Source organism: Mus musculus, chromosome 13 (assembly GCF_000001635.26).
Source record: "Mus musculus strain C57BL/6J chromosome 13, GRCm38.p6 C57BL/6J".
In the NCBI taxonomy this organism is placed as follows: Eukaryota; Metazoa; Chordata; class Mammalia; order Rodentia; family Muridae; genus Mus; species Mus musculus.
In genome coordinates, this window is record NC_000079.6 from 67470875 (window position 1) to 67489623 (window position 18749).

The 18749-nt window shown below is 40.2% G+C and overlaps 1 protein-coding gene across 7 annotated transcripts; it reads right to left on the reverse strand.

The window, feature by feature from the left end:
• Positions 1-638: 638 nt before the first annotated feature.
• Positions 639-15367, reverse strand: Zfp874b (zinc finger protein 874b). Of its 7 annotated transcripts, XM_030247318.1 has the most exons (5): positions 13267-15367; positions 10845-10983; positions 10296-10388; positions 3964-4077; positions 639-3680 (listed from the first exon to the last, which is right to left on the reverse strand). In XM_030247318.1, the coding sequence occupies exons 1-5, from the start codon at positions 13270-13272 to the stop codon at positions 3598-3600; spliced, it is 435 nt and encodes a 144-aa protein (XP_030103178.1). In that variant the 5' UTR covers positions 13273-15367; the 3' UTR covers positions 639-3597. The 7 variants fall into 7 exon arrangements, with proteins under 7 accessions (XP_030103178.1, XP_011242838.1, XP_011242837.1 ...); XM_011244536.2 differs by having other exon boundaries at positions 639-4077; positions 10845-10971; positions 13347-15367; XM_011244535.2 differs by having other exon boundaries at positions 639-4077; positions 13347-15367.
• Positions 15368-18749: the final 3382 nt, after the last annotated feature.

An 18749-nucleotide genomic window follows, 5' to 3' on the forward strand; every position in this document is an offset into this window, starting at 1 on the left:
GGTATATTCCCTATACTTTGAGGAATTGTGAGTTTGTGTATTATTGTCCTTCTACCACACAATTCACATTTTTTTTGGCAGACTTTGAGAGGTGCCTGGATCTCGGTAGAAAAAGAAAATAGTAAATAAAAGCACTTGGGTTCATTTAGTTACCATGCCCACCAATCAGAATAACAGGCTCATCACTGTAGGACCTGTTATTAGGTACAGCCCACGGGATAAGCTTTAAATCCAATGAGAAGATGATTGGCTACTGCCATAACGATCAGGCCACCACTGCACCAAAAGACACATCTTCCTTATTATACTGCAAGGTTCATAGTTGAGTAAGAATGTTTACTACTTTACACTCATGATACCAGACATAGAAAGCTGCATGACTTTAAAAGTCACCCATTACAGTAGCATTCCCTATGTTAGCACCACTGGATTTTTCAGCCAAAGTTCACAAAATGAGAATTCTGTCTTTACTTCATTATTGGCAAGTGAACAAACCCATGTGAGAAAGTCTTAGATATTCATGGGGATACCTATCAAGAGTAAAGTAAGAACCATATATGCAATGCTTCATATTTCTTAACCTGGCATCTGATAACGGTGGGGTCCAGGAGTCACCTCACAAACCACACGAACACCAATGACAGTAGACAGGGACAGTTTATTGAGCATACACCCCAGGACCCCATCAGCCACAGCTGCAGTCCAGATTTGGGAAATTAACCATGACATGGAGTTTGGATCTTACAGGGATTTTAAAGCCCCAAATCCACAAACATCTGTGTCAAGTTATTTTACCTTTAGGAATTAGGGATAGGGGGTTTCCTTAGGAATATGTCTTTGTTGTGCACTTACCCTGTTCCCATTGGTTGAAGTATTTCACTGTGTCAGGGACTTACTTGGTCTAACATTCATGTCTTAACTTGGCAACCAGGATGTCAGTTACCCACATGCATGTCTCTTTCTGCCAAGTAAGATGTCAGTTCCTCGGGAGGTCTTGGGAATGTAAATGTTACTCAAGTATGATTCAAAATAGAACTCTTATTTTAAATAGTTTTTATATCTCTTACATCGGGTCCATTCCAGGAGCAGCTTATACCACAAAAACCTATACACAGGTACAGGAAGTACTGTTGGATGGTTGGTTTGGATCTAAGATTATTGTGGGTAAGTATGCAAACAGTTCCACTATCTTCTATAGCGATTAGTTTCCAAAGGCAGAGAATATAACAGAATATTTAACCAGTCACATGTTAGCAAGTTTCCTAGTCATAGCAGAAAGGTATGATAGCTTCCTTGTAATGGCAGGTTAGCCATTATATATTACATAAGCCTTAACATTCATATACCTAGGCCTTAACGTTCATCTAGGCATTATAATTAGCATATTTATAAATAGCATATACATACATACATACATACATACATACACACACACACACAATAAACACTTTCTGAACTTAAAGCAGATCAGAGATTCTTTATTCTGGAACCAAACACAACTGACAATCTCTTCTTTTGGGGTTTACTGGGAAGACAAACACTAGTTCTCATTTACCTCAGGCTGGGTGGGACCAAAGCGGATCATTTCATACGAGTCAAACTTGATGAAAAATATGAGTTTATGGAGCTTCCTACAAAACCCATGAGAGACATTACAGGTGCTTGCATGTCTCCATGAAGAAAACAACAAAGTATACCATGGCCCAGTACTCAGATTCAGGTAACCTAAACAACGATGGGTAACAGTTTTATGGTATATTGACGGTCACAGAAGAAAGAAATTATCAATCTAGGTATATTCCAATTCCACTGGTTTATAGAGTAGTGGAGAGATTTCATCAAAGATACGTTTTTACTGTCACCTGATCATATTTATAGCATTTGTGCTTGTGGATAATAGATAGTTAACATTTCAAAATAATTACTGGGCACACAGGGGTAAAGAGACGCAAGGAGACATTCTTCATACTTGTATGGCTTTTGTCCAGTGTGAATATTTTGGAATTTAAGCTCTAGAGTAAAACATTTTGCCACTCTTCACATTTGTGGCGTTACTCTCCAGTAGGAACTACTATAGCTGGTAACAGTCAATGGAGAAGGCTCTTCGACATCCATCACATTTCCATGCTTTCTCTTTTGTTTTTTTTTTTTTTTTGGTTTTTCGAGACAGGATTTCTCTGTGTAGCCTTGGCTGTCCTGGAACTCATTCTGTAGACCAGGCTGGCCTCGAACTCAGAAATTCACCTGCCTCTGCCTCCCAAGTACTGGGACTAAAGGTGTGCGCCACCATGCCTGACTCCATGCTTTCTCTTAACACTGAGTTTTGTTTGTTTGTTTGTTTCTTCAGTTGTGAAGTAGAGTCAAACATTTTCCTACATTCTTCACGCTGGTAAGATTTCACTCCAGTATGACTCAACTTGTATCAAAACAGGAAAGAGCCGGGTGTGGTGGCGCACGCCTTTAATCCCAGCACTCGGGAGGCAGAGGCAGGCGGATTTTTGAGTTCGAGGCCAGCCTGGTATACAAAGTGAGTTCCAGGACAGTCAGGGCTATAAAGAGAAACCCTGTCTTGAAAAAACCAAAAAAAAAAAAAAAAAGGAAAGAATTAGAAGACAAGGCTTTCCCACATTGTTCCTACTTCAACAGTTTCTCTAGAGAATGAACAAACTTGTGTTCTGTAAGAGTAGACAGTGTAGAAAAGGCTCTGTGACATTCCCCACACTTGCAGGGACTGCCTTCACAATGAATTGTTTGATGTTGTCTAAGGGCTGAAGAAAACGAAAACCATCTGCCATACTCTTCACACTTGGAGGTTTTCTCTTCAGTATGAACAGCCTTGTGTCTCCTAAGAAATGAGTGATAAAGGCTTTGTGACAGTCTTCGCATTGATATGGTTTCTTTCCTCTATGATTTTTTGATGTTCCAGAAGGCATGCAGAACAAGATAACCTTTTGCCACATTATACCCACTCATGGGGAGTGTCTACAGAATGAATTGTTTGATGTCTTTTCAGGGATGTGAAAGAGGTATAACATTTCCCACACTCTTCACACGTGTAGGGTTTCTCTCTAGTATGAACTGCTCTGTGTCTCCTAAGAAACGAGTGATAAAGAAAGGCTTTGTCACATTCCTCACATTTGTATGGTTTCTCTTCAGTGTGAATTTTCTGATGTTCCTGAAGGCGGGAAGAACTAGAAAACCTTTTGCCGCATTCTACACACTCATGGGGAGTATCTTCAGAATGGATGATTTGATGTCTTTTAAGGGACGTAAAAGAGGAAAAACATTTCTCACACTCTTCACACTTGTAAGGTTTAACTCCAGTATGAATTGTTTGATGTTCCTGAAGCTTTGAGGAACGGGAAAACCCTTTGCCACATTCTTCGCACTTGTAGGGATACTCTCCAGAATGCCTTCTGTAATGTTCCCTAAGATATGAACGATAGCAAAAAGATTTGCCACATTCTTGACACTTGTACCTTTTCTCTATGGAATCAATTCCTTTATGCTGGTTAAGAAAGAAAGCAGAGGAAAATACTTTCCCACATTCTTCACACTTGTCAAGTTTCTCTCCAGAATGAATTCTTTGATGTTGCTTCAGCATTGCAGGATAGTAAAATGAATTTCCACACTCTTCACACTTGTAGGGTTTCTCTCCAGTATGAACTGCCTGGTGTTTCCTAAGATATGAGTGATGAAGAAAGGCTTTGTCACACTCTTCACATTTGTATGGTTTCTCTCCAGTATGAATTTTTTGATGATGCTGAAGATGTGAGGAACGCAAAAACCGTTTGCCACATTTTTCACACTTGTAGGTTTTCTCATCAGTATGATATTTCTGGTGTATTAAAAGTGATGAGCGACTGCTAAGTGTTTTATGACATTCTTTACACTTGTAGGGTTTGTCTCCACTATAACGTCTCTGGAGTACAGAAAGTGTTGCCTGAGAACTAAGGGCCTTACCACAGTCTTCAAAGTAGTAGGGTTCCTCTCCTGTATGAATTCTCTGGCATTGCATACTTAGAGAGCTGTGATCAATGGCCTCATTGTGATTGTTAAATTCATTGCCTGTTGTTCCTGTTGAGCAAGAGTTCACATATGAACAAAATGTGAGAAGTATTCATCATACTTAGGATGCTTATCTTTAAAATAGTGACCTTTACTCACATATATTTAACCATAAATGAAAATCTAATTTGGTGTAGGCACTAAATATAAGTCAAAAATATAGTATATAGTAGCTGATCTGATCTATCCTTCTAGTGGAATAAGTGTAGAACCAAATGAAACATAGACATAATGTCATATTTTTCAAAATTAAATAGCTAAGTAAGTTGTCAGGTCATTTTAGTAACAGCAATAAGCCTACTAAACAATACAAATATGATATAGCTGGACACCCATGAAAGTATCAAGTAGTGTAGCCTGGAAAAGAGAAAGCCGATTGTGATTGTGAGATTGGGCCATCATCAAAATAAAAACAAGATTTATTATATATTTAAATCCTTATTATTGAATATGTCACAGGAAAAAATTAGAAGATACTTTTATACTTCACACAGCAGTTTGATGAGATGACTCACTAATACAAATTGTGAGGCAGTGGACTGTGTCATTACACAGAAGAACTGCTGAAGTAGCAGCTACTTCAGAACCCCAATCAATCATAACTGAGAACAGCAGAGTTAGAACTAGGTCCCTGTCCTAATGACGAGGACACCCTACTAAGAGGACCATGGCAACCAGTCACTTAGCAGAGAATCTAGAGTTATCCATGCTAAAGAGGTATCTAGATAGGCCCTGAGTGTTTAATCAATGAGCTTCCCTTTCTAGGAATCCCTTCTGAAAAAGGTATTTAATCCCTGTTCAACCCTAAGTAAGACTAATGCATCTTTATCCTCCATGAATAAAGCAGTTTGGATGACGAAAGAGTGTTTCCTTCATCAAGTATCATAGTAGGGGAGATTTTAGTCATACAGAGTCTTACAGTGCCTAAGTCCCCTTAGAAGACATTCCTACTCCTGGCACTTACTCAGAGTTAAGCCAGATCATGACCCCCACCTCCCCACTACCCCCTTTCTTCGCCCCAACTGGGCTTGTTGCAGTCCACCTCTCAACTCCTCACAGTTTTCAAGACTCCTTGACAGGCAAATTTACAATTATGAAGTAGCAAAGAAAACAATTTTGTGGTTAAGGTCACTATAACATGAGGAAGTGTATTAAAGGGTCTAGCACTATGAAAGTTGAGAACCACTAATGTCATGGTATCAAAAGAATGATTTTTTTGAGGCTGAAATTTTTAACAGAGATAAATTACTTTCATTTACTACATTGTAATCCTATGAGAGCCACTAATTGATTGTAAGGTGTTACAACAAAGGTAATATTAATAATGAGTATAGTTAAGGATGAGTCACATTTTCAACGACTATCTATCCTTAATATGACCAGAACTGTATTTGTATTCATGATAAATACAAATGTAATTCATTCATGGAGAAAATATTGGGGGGCTGGAGACATGGCTCAGAGAGTAAGAGCACTGACTGCTCTTCCAGAGGTCCTGAGTTCAATTCCCAGCAACCACATGGTGGCTCACAACCATCTGCAATGGGATTCGATTTCCTCCTCTGGTGTGTCTGAAGACAGTGACACTGTACTCACATATATAAATAACTGATAAATAAATAAATAAAATAAGTTAAAAAAAGAAGAAAATATTGGAAGGTGAGACAAATTTATACCTTCCATTAGACAGTGTTCTGCACATGCCAAAGTTAAGCATTAGGCAGGTATCTCAAACACAGCAAAGTTTAACATAAAGTTTCCTTAATATCCAAAAATATTCAAAATCAAGTGTACTTAAAACAGTTATTGAAGCTGAATGCATGAATGAAAAGGGTTAAAGCTACACACTACACTTGCAAGGCAAGACACTGCAAGGTTCAAATAGAAAGAACACTTGCCATCCGATGGCATACAAACTGTCTTAGTCAGGGTTTCTATTTCTGCACAAATATCATGACCAAGAAGCAAGTTGGAGAGGAAAGGGTTTATTCGGCTTACACTTCCATACTGCTGTTCATCAGCAAAGGAAGTCAGGACTGGAACTCAAGCAGGTCAGGAAGCAGGAGCTGATGCAGAGGCCATGGAGGGATGTTCTTTACTGGCTTGCTTGCTCTGGCTTGCTCAGCCTGCTCTCTTATAGAACCCAAGACTACCAGTCCAGAGATGGTCCCACCCACAAGGGGCCTTTCCCCCTTGATCACTAATTGAGAAAATGCCTTACAGTTGGATCTCATGGAGGCATTTCCTCAACTGAAGCTCCTTTCTCTGTGATAACTCCAGCTGTGTCAAGTTGACACAAAACTAGCCAGTACACAAACTTATCAGAGTAAATGGCATGCTAGCCTCATCACAGGATAAGGCTGCATTGGGAAATCACAGGATAAGGATGCATGGGGAATAGGACTTGCCAGCATCTGCTGCGCCTGTCTCCCTCTGACCTGTAAGCCAGACCAGGTGCTTCAACTCCTTATGCGAAGAGAAGCTGATTTACCCCTTAAATCTCACAGTACAGGAGGATGGATGCTCTCATGCTGAGGAGGATTTTAGATTCTGCACTGATATCCTAAATGTCTCAAGCAATGGAGACAGCTAATGTAACTATTTGTACTCAATGACTACTGAACATATCCATAAGCCAATGGCCCTATACTCTCAAGAAGGAAGTTGAAAAAGATCAACAGGAGATCTTTAAAAGAGACCACATGTTCCTTTCTTTCTGTTGGACTCATGTTAAATGAAGACATAATACTTCCTATAGGACTAGCCACAATGGTTGTTCATGATTGGACTCTGCAAATAAGCATTTTACTACCTGAAATATAACTTGGAATATCAGGTTAAAATTTTATAATGTTATAAAATTCTATAAATAAAATTGTTTTGACTTCTTAAATTTAAATTGTAGGGCTGACAACTACAGGACAAGCCCCCTGCTTTTGCAGAGGCCATGATGTTACCCAGAACCCCAAATAATACCATGCCCAGAGACCACTCCTCAGAGTACACACTGCTTTGCTAGAACAGCTCACACTCCCCTCATCACCATATCCCAGTCCACAAAACATGCAGAAGCCCACTGCTCTACCAGAGGCCACAACTGGACCTGGAATTCCAGGCAAAACTCCAGAACCCTAGAGGCCATGCCAGCACCCACAAACCTGGAGATCACCCAGGCTTTCAAAACCCCAATGGAAGCACCATCATGAACCAGTAGACTAACCTGCCACTATAAATATAGGCCACTGAGGCCAGAAGAGCAGAAAGAAAATAGAAACTATGGTGGGGAAAAAAAAACCCCATGAAGTAATAAGACAAATGCAGAAATCAGCACCTAAACTTCTAATTACCCCAAACCCAGATGCCTAGAGGCCAGTGTAAAGACAAACCACCAGCCTAGGCAATATGTCACCACCAGAGCTCAGCTATCTTACTACAGCAAGCCCTGAATTTCCCAACACAGCTGAAGCACAAGAAGAAAACTCTTTAAAACCCACCAATGAAGATTAAAATAGAGGTCCTTAAAAAGGAAATGAATACATCCCTTAATGAAATTCATAAAAATACAATTGGAGGAAATCAATACATCTCTTAAGGAAAGCAAATATAAATAAATAAATGAACGAACAAAGGGGTAAAGGAAATGAATGAAACTGTTCCAAGACTCGAAAACAAAAATAGAAATAAAGACAACACAAACTGCCAGAATCCAGGAGATAGGAAATCTAGGCATGTTAACAGGAACTACAGATGCAAGCAGCACCAGCAGAACACTAGAGAGAATCTCAGATGTAGAAGGTATGAATGAAGAAAGTGATACAGAATTAAAAAAAAAAAAAAAAAACACGAAACTTTGAGAAAATCTGGGATAACGTGAAAAGACCAAGCCTAAGAAAGATAGGAATAGAAGAGGAAGAATCCCAGATCAAAGGCCTAGAAAATATTTCTAACAATATTATAGAAGAAAATGTTTCTAACTTAAAGAAGGAGATGTCTTTAAAGGTACAAGAAACTTACAGAACAGCAAATTGATTGGACCAGAGAAGAAAGTCCCCATGCCACATAATAAACTAAACACTAAACATACAGAACAGAGAAAGAATATTAAAATCTGCAATGGGAAAAGGCCAAGTATCATATACAGGGAGACCTATTAGAATTACTCCTGACTTCTGAAAGGAGGCTCTAAATTTAAAAGTACCTGGAAAGATGTCTTGCAGTATCTAAGAGACCACGGATGACATCCCAGCCTACTATATCCAGCAAAACTTTCAATCACCATACAGGGAAAAAACAAAATATTCCATGACAATGTCAATTTTAACCAATATCTTTATCCACAGATCCAGTCCTATAGAAGGCACTAGAAGGTAAACTCCACCCCGAGGAGGATAAAAAAAAAATGCCATGCCAGTAAAATCAAAAGCTAAACACACACACACACACACACACACACACACACACACACACACAACCTTTTCCACCACCAACAAAATAACAGGAGTTAACAATCAACAATCACTGGTCATTAACGTCTCTCAATATTAATGAACTAATTCACAATAAAGTGACACAGGTTAACAAAACAAATGCAAAAATAGAATCTATTCTTGTGCTGCATAAAAAAAAAAAAAACAAAAACCCATACCTCTGCATCAAAGATACACATTACATCAGAGTAAAGTGTTGGAAGAAGCGTTTACAAGCAAATGGCCCAAAAGCAAGCTGGTGTACCTATTCTAATATGTAACAAAATAGTCTTCCAACCAAAATTATTCAAAACACATGGGGAAGGACACTTCCTACTCATCAAAAGAAAAAAATCCACCAGGATAGCATCTCAATTCTCAATATCTATGTCCCAAATGCAAGGGCACCCATGTTTGCTAAAGAAACTATGTTAAAGCTTAAATTACACATGGACCTTCACATATTAACAGAGGAAGATTCAATACCTCACTCTCACCAATAGATATGTCATCCAGACAAAAACAATGGAGACAACAGATGTTACGAATCAAATATAACATATATATATATATATATATATATATATATATATATCATGTTACCCAAACACAAAAGAATATACCTTCTCAACATCTTAGATAATTCTCCAAAAATTGGCCATATAGTATCATAAAGCAAGATTTAAAAGATACAAGAAAACTGAAATACCCCCCTGCATCCTATCAGACCACCACTGATTAGAGGTGGATTTCAATAACAACTGAAAGCCTACAAATTCATGGAAACTGAAAACTCTCTACTGGCAGAAAGTAAGAATTAAAGGGAAAGACTTCCTAGAATTGAATGAAAATGAATGCACAACACACCCAAACTTACAGGGGACACAAGGAAAGCAGTCCTAAAAAGAAAATCATAGCACTAAGTGCCTTCAAAAAGAAACTGGAGAGATCTCATACTAGCAACATAACAGCACAGTTGAAAGCTCCAGAACAAAAGGAAGGAAACATACCCAAGAGGAGTAGATGGCAGGAGTGAATAAAACAGAAACAAAGAAAAATAAAAAGAATCAATGAAACAAAGAGTTGGTTTTTGAGAAAATCAACAAGATGGACAAACCCTTATCCAAACTAAGGAAAAGACAGAGAGAGAGAGAGAGAGAGAGAGAGAGAGAGAGAGAGAGAGAGAGAGAGAGAGAGAACGAGAACATCTAAATCAACAAAATCAAAAGGGGGTGGGGTGGGGGGAGAAGGACATAACACAAGGAAAATCCAAAGACACAAGGAAATCCAAAGAATCATAAGGTCATACTTCAAACACTGGTACTTCATAAAATTGGAAAAATCCAAAAGAAATGGACAATTTTCTTCATAGATACAACTCACTGAACTTATGTCAAGATCATATAAAGAATTTAAATAGACCAATAACCTCTAAGGCACTAGAAGCAGTCAGTAAAAGTCTCCCAACCCAAAACAGCCTAGGGCCAATGCCTCCCTTCAGGATGGGGAGTTCTTCCTGGGTCAGTCTGCTTATGAGCAGAGTTCACTAAGAAAGGAAGGAAAAAGTTTAGACACTTAAACCATCACAAGTGTCTCAGAGATGTCTTTTCACGATAGCAAAAGACTTTAAGGCAATACCTTACAAATAATTTCTACCACAACAAATGTCTCAATGTTCATGGTAAATCCTGTTTTGTTTTGTTTTGTTTCCTGTATCTTTGGATGTCTCATCTATCTTCTGACCCACTTGCTTCTACACACCTGGGATGGTGGCTGCTGCGTGGCTTTTCACACCTGAAGACCCTTGGTTTTGCTCCAGAAATGTTACCAAGTATGGCTTAGCAACAGCAAGACCTGTTTGTAAAAGAGAAGAACAACACTGTTTGAATGCTCCTTTACTGGGAATGGGCTGGTTCTGTCTAGAACACTGATGATAAGAAAAGAGGTGATGCAATAAAAGAAATTATAAAAAATTAATTCATCACATGTTTATGATTGATATATTAAAATACTGTGGGGGGTTTACAATCTGCAGATTCTGATTTTCATTTAAAGGGGAAACCCTAAAAACTGAATTGTGAAATACTTTCATTAAGTTCCTAAGCTTCCCACTAGAGTGAAGGAAATATCCTCCCAACACAGACAAGGTACAGACACAGAAATAACAGCAAGCTGTTTCTTACTATGTGTCAGCCTCTCCAATGTTTCCTTAAAAGGAAGCCTTAATAGAAAGCTCAGTGAGACATTATACCTAAGGAGGAAGCTAAACATTGATGGTGAAAAAGAATTCAATATAGACGCAGTGCTCACCCAGGAACACAAGGTGGCTATAATTCTCCAGCATCACGTCTCTGTACAGATCCCACTGAGCAGGACCCAGGTAGTCCCTCTCTTCTGGAGAAAAATCAATGGCCACATCCCGGAAGGACAGCATTTCCTGAAATAACGACTAATGAATGATTCCACACTGTTAATTGATTAAACAATTAATAATAATATAAATACCAATAGACTTCAATGTCATAAGCCAATTGGTCACAAACAATTGGTTTGACTGAGAAGTGGAGAAAACAGGGACCACACAACAGACAGGGTGAAGAGTCTGCAATGTGCCCTGTTTGACCCAGAGCTCCCCAATTCCATTTTCAATGTTTATGTTATAGTGCAAGTATTGAAGAAACACTTCCATAAGACTATACAGGGACATCACAGAACCTGCCACATTCAGTGACATCACATTCAGGGACATCACAGAACCTGCATGCCACATTCAGTGACAGAGTTGGCTGAACAGAAATACCAGACTATACAGAAGCCTGGAACACAAGGCTGTGAATGGAGAGAAATGCACACAGCCTGTCGGGTGAGCAGAGCTCCCTCCATAGACCTTCACCACCCTCAAATCAGTAAAATCCCTAAGCCCACATCAGTCCTCACACCAGCTCATGTCTCCATCCCGGAAGGGGTTCACACGCTCTCAACTTCACAGTCTCGGGTGGAACAGGAGAGTTGGTAGCTTCTATTATTTTTCACTCAGCACTGTAGGATTAACCTTGCTGGAACAAAGCTCAGAGTATCCTGTGATGGCATTGTTCTGCCTCCCTTTGGGAGCCTTAGTGTGAGGATTCAGTTCAGAGTGGTAGACATTTTGTTATGAAGTTGAAAACCAGAAGCTAACATTGAGATGTTGAAGGAAAAAAAAAATTTTCACAGCAGGGCCAGACTTCCAGTCTCTCAGATAGGAGAGAACAGAGAAGCCACAATATCTGAAAGCCCAGAGAATTTATTGTAAATACAGATGTTTGGTTCAACAGGTTTGTCAGTCAGGACAGACAGCTCATTCACAAAATCCACAAATCTGAACTGTACATTTACGAAAGAGTTTGACCAAGGGTCAGGAACTGAAACAGGCAGTGTGTGTGCAATCTTACAGTGAGGGCACCTCTGGTGTCCTTTGTTAACACCTTGTGACAGATTTTACAATCCCATGCTTTACAACCTCTAAGGTTCCTAACCCTGGAGGCAATTTTTTAAAATCTGTCTTTCTTAGGAAGATTTTAATTAATCCTCCATTGAGAAACAGCTCAAGCCGGGCGTGGTGGCGCACGGCTTTAATCCCAGCACTCGGGAGGCAGAGGCAGGCGGATTTCTGAGTTCGAGGCCAGCCTGGTCTACAAAGTGAGCTCCAGGACAGCCAGGGCTATACAGAGAAACCCTGTCTCGAAAAAACCAAAAAAAAAAAAAAAAAAAAAAAGAGAAACAGCTCAATATCCTTTTAGCAAACATGGGTGTCAAGCTACTTTCAAGTGAGGAACTGAACAGCCTCCATGAGGGATTCCTATTCCAAGTGAATCTTCTTTAAATCCACAATTCATTTCAAAGAAAGTGGGATAAATATCACGTACACCAATGCTCCCTTCAGGACTCTGACCCTGGAACCTAGCAAGTTCTGTCACCTCAAAGCAAGACAAGAATAACTGCATGTGCGATGAATTAAAGACTAGCTCCATTTCCAACTGAGCGTTGTACAACACAGCAACAAAAACAAACAGCAAACAATAGTAACCGGACATGCATTCTGCTTTTTTTAATCTCTCTTAGCTGTGCTTGCTCAGAAAACAAACAAAAAATATAATGCCTTATGAAGCAGACCATCCCAAGTTGAGACAACTGTGTTTTGTGACTTAAAGAATTCCAACCCCTGTCTACCCTTTTGCAGCAGTTCTCAAACTGGCAAAGGAGATTGTGGCTCTAAATAAAGCAGTTTTGTTTCGTTGGTTTGTTTTTTACCTTTTAATTCCTAGTTTTATTTGGTGATCTTTCTCAGTGGTCCTGAACTCCGTAACAGACAGCCATAAAGTACAGAAAGGACCAGATCTCCTCTTATCTAAACATACTGAGCGATCCAGTAACATCCACGTGAGAGTGACCCAGCTAATACTTCCACCAGAAAGCTGGAAAGTGAACGCCCAGAATCACCATGACCAGGCAAAGACCTTCACCCAGCCAACATTGCCTAGGCAATCCTTGAACTTACAAGCTTCTCCATTCCTTGAATTCTGTCGGTCTAAACAGAGGTCAGTCCCACTAACCCCCGCAGCGCCCTCTCACCAGCCCTGTCCAGAAAGCTCCTCCAAATCAGCTCCTCCCAGCTTCCATTCCACCCGGTCCCTGTTCCCTCCGGACCTATGCACCCCGCACAGACCCTGGGGTGACTGAACCCTGGACCAACCTCCATGTCAGAGATCCAACGGGAGAGCACAGCAGGACCAGAGTCTGGCCCAGCTTTGGATAAGAGCCGCACATGCTTACCAAAAGCTGAACTCTTGTTTACCAAAGTACCGATCTGTGACGTCACCGTGCTACAGACTACATTTCCCACAAGTCTGTGCGATGGCGTTGCAGGAGTCTTAGGAGAGTGAGTTGTACTACAAAATGGTCCTGGATTTCTGCATTGATGTCTGTCACCTAGTTAGTGTCGCCTAGTTAAGAAGCATGGAGGCCACGAACTGAGCCCAGTTCTAACGAGCCGAGTGCATTCCTCAGTTTCTGTGGTCCAGCTTAAAGGGGCAGAGGATTTTCTTGGCAAAGTTCTTAATTTCTTCATTTCCGGTGAAATTTACAGCTATTTGAGGAAACTGCCTCAAGGCTTTGGCTTAATACCCAGTACTGCACATACTTAAGTGAGCCGCGTTCTCCTGTATTGACACCCTGTGTGAATATTTGTCAGTGTACTGAGTTACCAAGATGGTAAGAGATAGAGACACTCCAGGATGTGATAAGCTTTAGCAAAAGCCGCCGGGGAATCAGCTTCTGATGGACTGACAGCCAATGTGTCGGGTTTACCAGGATTGTTTTATAACTGAGGTTATGCTAAGCTTTTGATATTCCCAAAGAAGACAATGCCATGGATTTTAGGTAACAATCACGGATTATTTACAGGAGATCACCACAAGGCTTAAGCGCCATCACTCTGGATGCCCTGTGCAATGGCTCTTCTAGAAATCAACTACAAGCCGTACACAGATCACAAGCCACTGCAGGAAATCGTTTTCATGTGAATATTGGAATCCATTCGTGTCGGAGGTTAGTCAAGAGAAACAGACTAAATCATCGAACAATTTTATTTATTTATTTAGATTTTTCGAGACAGGGTTTCTCTGTTTAGACCTGGCTGTCCTGGAACTCACTTTGTAGACCAGGCTGGCCTCAAACTCAGAAATCTGCCTGCCTCTGCCTCCGGAGTATCGAACAATTTTAAAGTCCTCCTCTCTGTTGTTTATCAGTAAAGATCGCCCAGATCCATCGCAGATCCTTTGTCCATATTTTCAACCTTTAGCTTATGTAAGTGTTGTGGGTTGTCCTGATGTTGTTTGAATTTTCATGTTAATTCTGCATCCTCAAGAGGGGTGGCCCCCGGGAGAGTGGTGGATCAAGTACTCAGGTGCTCTCCTGTGAATCTTCTCCCCATTTACTGGTCAATAAAAGCAAAAGCCTGTGATTGGGCCGTGGAGAGGAAAGGTGAGAGAGGAGATCTTGGAGAGCGAGAGATGGGGAGGGAGAGATGACAGGAGAGGAGGAAGCAGCAGCTAAGATGGAGCTGAACCACGTGACCAGGAGAAACTGCAGATAACCAACGGTCTCCTAGCTGGGGATAAGTTAGTATAGTTCTGCCAATCTAGGTTTATTGCTTATAAATATAATAACTGGATTGTATGTGTTTTTGTACGGGACTATTGGAGTTGAAGATTACTGTTACATGTAAGAAAGTTAGTTTTAGTGAGTCTCAGAAATATTTCTCTTAGTTACTGTACCTCACTTTGGAACTTGGCCTTTACATGAACCTGATGAACAGAAGTCTGTAAGATTCTCTGAATAATCTGAAGCACAAAGTGGAACTCAGTGATTTTGCTTCATATGGATCTGATTTGCGTTTGCTTACTCCTCAGCCATCTACTTATCTTTCACATTTACATGTATTCTTGTGTTCAAAACCATGTTTTACGGCATGTATGGCCAGCAAGCTTCCATAATAGTTCATTTCCTGTCCCTGGCCATCTTGTTTGCAATCTTAATTTCTCTAAGTATTTTATACATTGTTTAATTAATACCCATAAATACACTGTTCAACAGCCTCACTCTTGTTTCTGACTTTCCATAATATTAGTCATCATAGAACTAGGGAAAAAAATACAATGACACATAAAAGAACAGAGATTAAAAAAGCAACGACAGAGAAATGACATTTGAGATATATCTTAGCCGGGCAGTGGTGGCACATGCCTTTAATCCCAGCACTTGGGAGGCAGAGGCAGGTAGATTTCTGAGTTCGAGGCCAGTCTGGTCTAGAGTGAGCTCCAGGACAGGTAGGGCTATACAGAGAAACCCTGTCTCAAAAAAAAAAAAAAAAATATATATATATATATATATATATATATATATATATATATATATATATATATATATATATATATATAATCTTAGCTGACCTCAAATTCTACTACAAAGCTATAATGAGGACTGCTTGAAATTAATAAAACATTAAGATTTTTAAAAAGTACAGACAATGCATTGTAAAACAAGACCCAAGGATAAATGCTAATGCAATGGACATGCTATTTTTGACAAAAAGTATAAAAACCAGGACTGGACCTGATAGGTTTTTTTTCAACAAATATTGTTGTCAAAACTGGATATGCCCTGTTGCAGGATTTTCTCTGTCCAATCACATTAGGGCACTGACAGGCCTGTGATTGGACAGGAAAAGGGAGGCGGAGCTAGGAGTTTGGGGAACAGGGAGAGATAAAAGAGGTAAGGGGAAGGGAGAAGGGGAGAAGGCAACAAGGAAGCAGGTGAACAGGAAGATGATCCTGATCCCACGTGGTTTTAAACAGCAACAAGTAGCTAAGATTGTCACAAGGTTAGAATAATTGGGTTAAAGCTTTATCAATTGGCTCTGAAATTATTGTATTGGCATCTTGTAAATTGTGATCTTATTGTTATATAAATCTGATTGGATAATTAAGCTTAAGAGTCTTGTTTCTACTGGGTAACGGTGTTGAGATGGCTGATCGTGGGAATGTGGGGGTGTTGCGTGGAAGATGAATTCAGTAGCTGGGAGAGAGTAGCTCAGTGGTGAGAACGCGCAGAGCTGGACCCTGCCAGGACATAGTGTTGTGGCCCGCCAGTACCGGTACTAGAGTGGGAACATGGACCGGCAGGGCAGGAGAGATGGCGATTGACTTTTTAAATATTTTCCATAACAATGCCCTGGAAAATGAGTGAAATGAGATCTATGTCTCTCATCGTGCAAACACACAAAGTATTCAAGCTAGATGATATTACTTTAAATTGAAAATGCAAAAAGGGTTATAGAGCAACTACTGTAAGGTTCTCTAAAGGACTAGCACAATGAAATGCATATAGTTAGAAGAATTCATGAAACTGGCTTACGGGATATAGTCCAGGTAGTCTTAACAGTGGTGGTTTCACTATGAAAAGTGAATGAACCTAGCAACTATCAGTACCAGGGGCAACATGTCTCTGCAGTTCCAATCTGGCGCTGAGGAATTCTGGATACTTGAAGAATTGCTGGGTTTTAGTCTCTGATGGAATCCAGAACACTCTGGATTTAAGAAAGGAGGCAACAAGTGGATGGAGAGCCGGGGCAAGCAGTGGGGAAGCAAATACTCTTCCTGCAATATCCTTCTATGTGGATTATCGACAAAGAAGTGCGGCCCTGCTTTAGGGTCACATCCTTTTTAGTATAATTAAGGAAAGCACTTTATAAGGGTTCCCAGGAGCTTGTGTTTCAACTGGTTCCAAGGCAGGCCATGGTGACAACCAAGATGATGTGGAATCCTTGTAACTAACAATACAGACACAGTGCACATACAATCAAACCGCAGAAAGCATTCAAGTTTTTACTGTAAAAGAAAAAGGCCATTCATTTGTACAGAGGTCATACTGATGCTGTGTCAGTGGTAACTGTGTTTGGGGGTGTATGTGTGTGTGGGGGGGGTACATGTATAAAAAGAAAGGTGACATTCTTAAGGGGGGGTAGGGTAGTAAGGGGGTAGACTGAAATTAAAAGAGGAAATAAAGTGCTGCCGCATATGTGTTAATGTCAAAGTGGTACTCTTTCTTGGCATGCAGTCTAAGTAACTTACCCTGTCACTATCATAAAATACCTGACAAAGGCAACCTACAAGACCCAGGGTTTGATCTGGCTGTGGCTAGAAGTTACTGGTAACCATGGTGATAAAGTTAAGGCGGCAAAAACTTTGATGCAGCTGCTCACGTTGCCTCCGGTCAAGAAGCAGATGGAGACAGATGACGAATGACGAATGGTTGCTCTCAGTTCATGCTTTCCTTCTTATACAATCAAGGATCCCAGCCAACAAATAGGACCTACCTGTCCACCCACTATCCACAGGTCTTCTGACCACAAACTAATCAGGATAAACCCTTCCATAAGATGGCCTGAGGCTTGTCTACCATGTGATTCTAGATTTCATCTCTTGGCATCTAAGGTAAAGATCCCTTCTCCATCCCTTGTTACTTGAATGCAAACACACCTTAAAAACATGTTTTAGCTGGGTGTGTAGCACACACCTTTAATCCCAGCACTCCGGAGGCAGAGGCAGGTGGATTTCTGAGTTCAAGGCCAGCTTGTTCTACAAAGTGAGTTCCAGGATAGCCAGGGCTATACAGAGAAATCCTGTCTCAAACCCCCACCCCCTGCCTCAAAAAAAAAAAAAAAAAAAAAAACCAAACATGTTTTAACTTTCTTATTTGTGCATGTACATATGTCTGTCAGTGTGGGCCCATACATGGAGGTCAGAAGGCAACTTTCAGGAGCGGGTTTCTTCCTTCTCTAATATATGGGTACTGGGGAAATTTTCCAGTCATCAGGTTTGTTGCAAAGTACATTTAACCCACTAACCCATTTTGCTGGCTTCAGTTCTATCACTTTAAATCATACCATACCTTCCAAGTACCAAGTCTTATATCCATCTCCTAAGTCAACTAGTGTCAAGCTTTCAGAGGGTGTAATGAATTTATCAATTTCATAACTTGAAAAGACCATAATCCATACTTCATCCTAGGCCCATGCCAATCACTTCATTCTGACCCCCTCCAAAATAAAAATCTAGCTAAATGTTCCCGACATACAACACCATAGAATAAACATGCCCATTCCAAAACAGAATACTCAGAGCACAAGGAGTGACCTGACCAAGGACTAAAATCCAGTATGACAAACAACAAACAATCCAACAGCTCCACTTTGACATGTGGGGGCCCATCATGAAAATCAGTTGACTGCAAATGGCATAGGGAACCCTGCCATCTTGCTCTGCCAGCAGGACTCATTTCTGTTGTCTTAGCCCCTCTCTTTTTGCTGATTCTTCAGCAGACCATCCTTGCTCCATGCTCCTGTGTCTCCAATATCCTCAGCCATGCACTTATTTGATTATATAACAGATTGCTATCTTCAGACTCGAGTGATCTGCAGGATTCTGATGTCTGTAATGACTTCAGTCATCTCAAATACATCATATCATTTCTAAACAATGCCTCATGTTTATCCACATTCTGTATTAATATGTGTGTGCTATACTTCCATAATATCCCATTACTAAATAAGTTATAAGAATAGACATTGCTACACTATTGATATTAGTTTTGTTCATTTGCTATTATGGAGTATAG

Excerpts from the sequence above, each read along its gene's own strand:
- Zfp874b (XM_006517283.3), bottom strand. Across the intron at positions 10,389-10,844 it reads TAGCCACCTTGTGTTCCTGG|GTCTTGCTGTTGCTAAGCCA; the intron begins GTGAGCACTGCG and ends TTTTACAAACAG. Across the intron at positions 4,078-10,295 it reads CGCAGCAGCCACCATCCCAG|GAACAACAGGCAATGAATTT; the intron begins GTGTGTAGAAGC and ends CTTGCTCAACAG.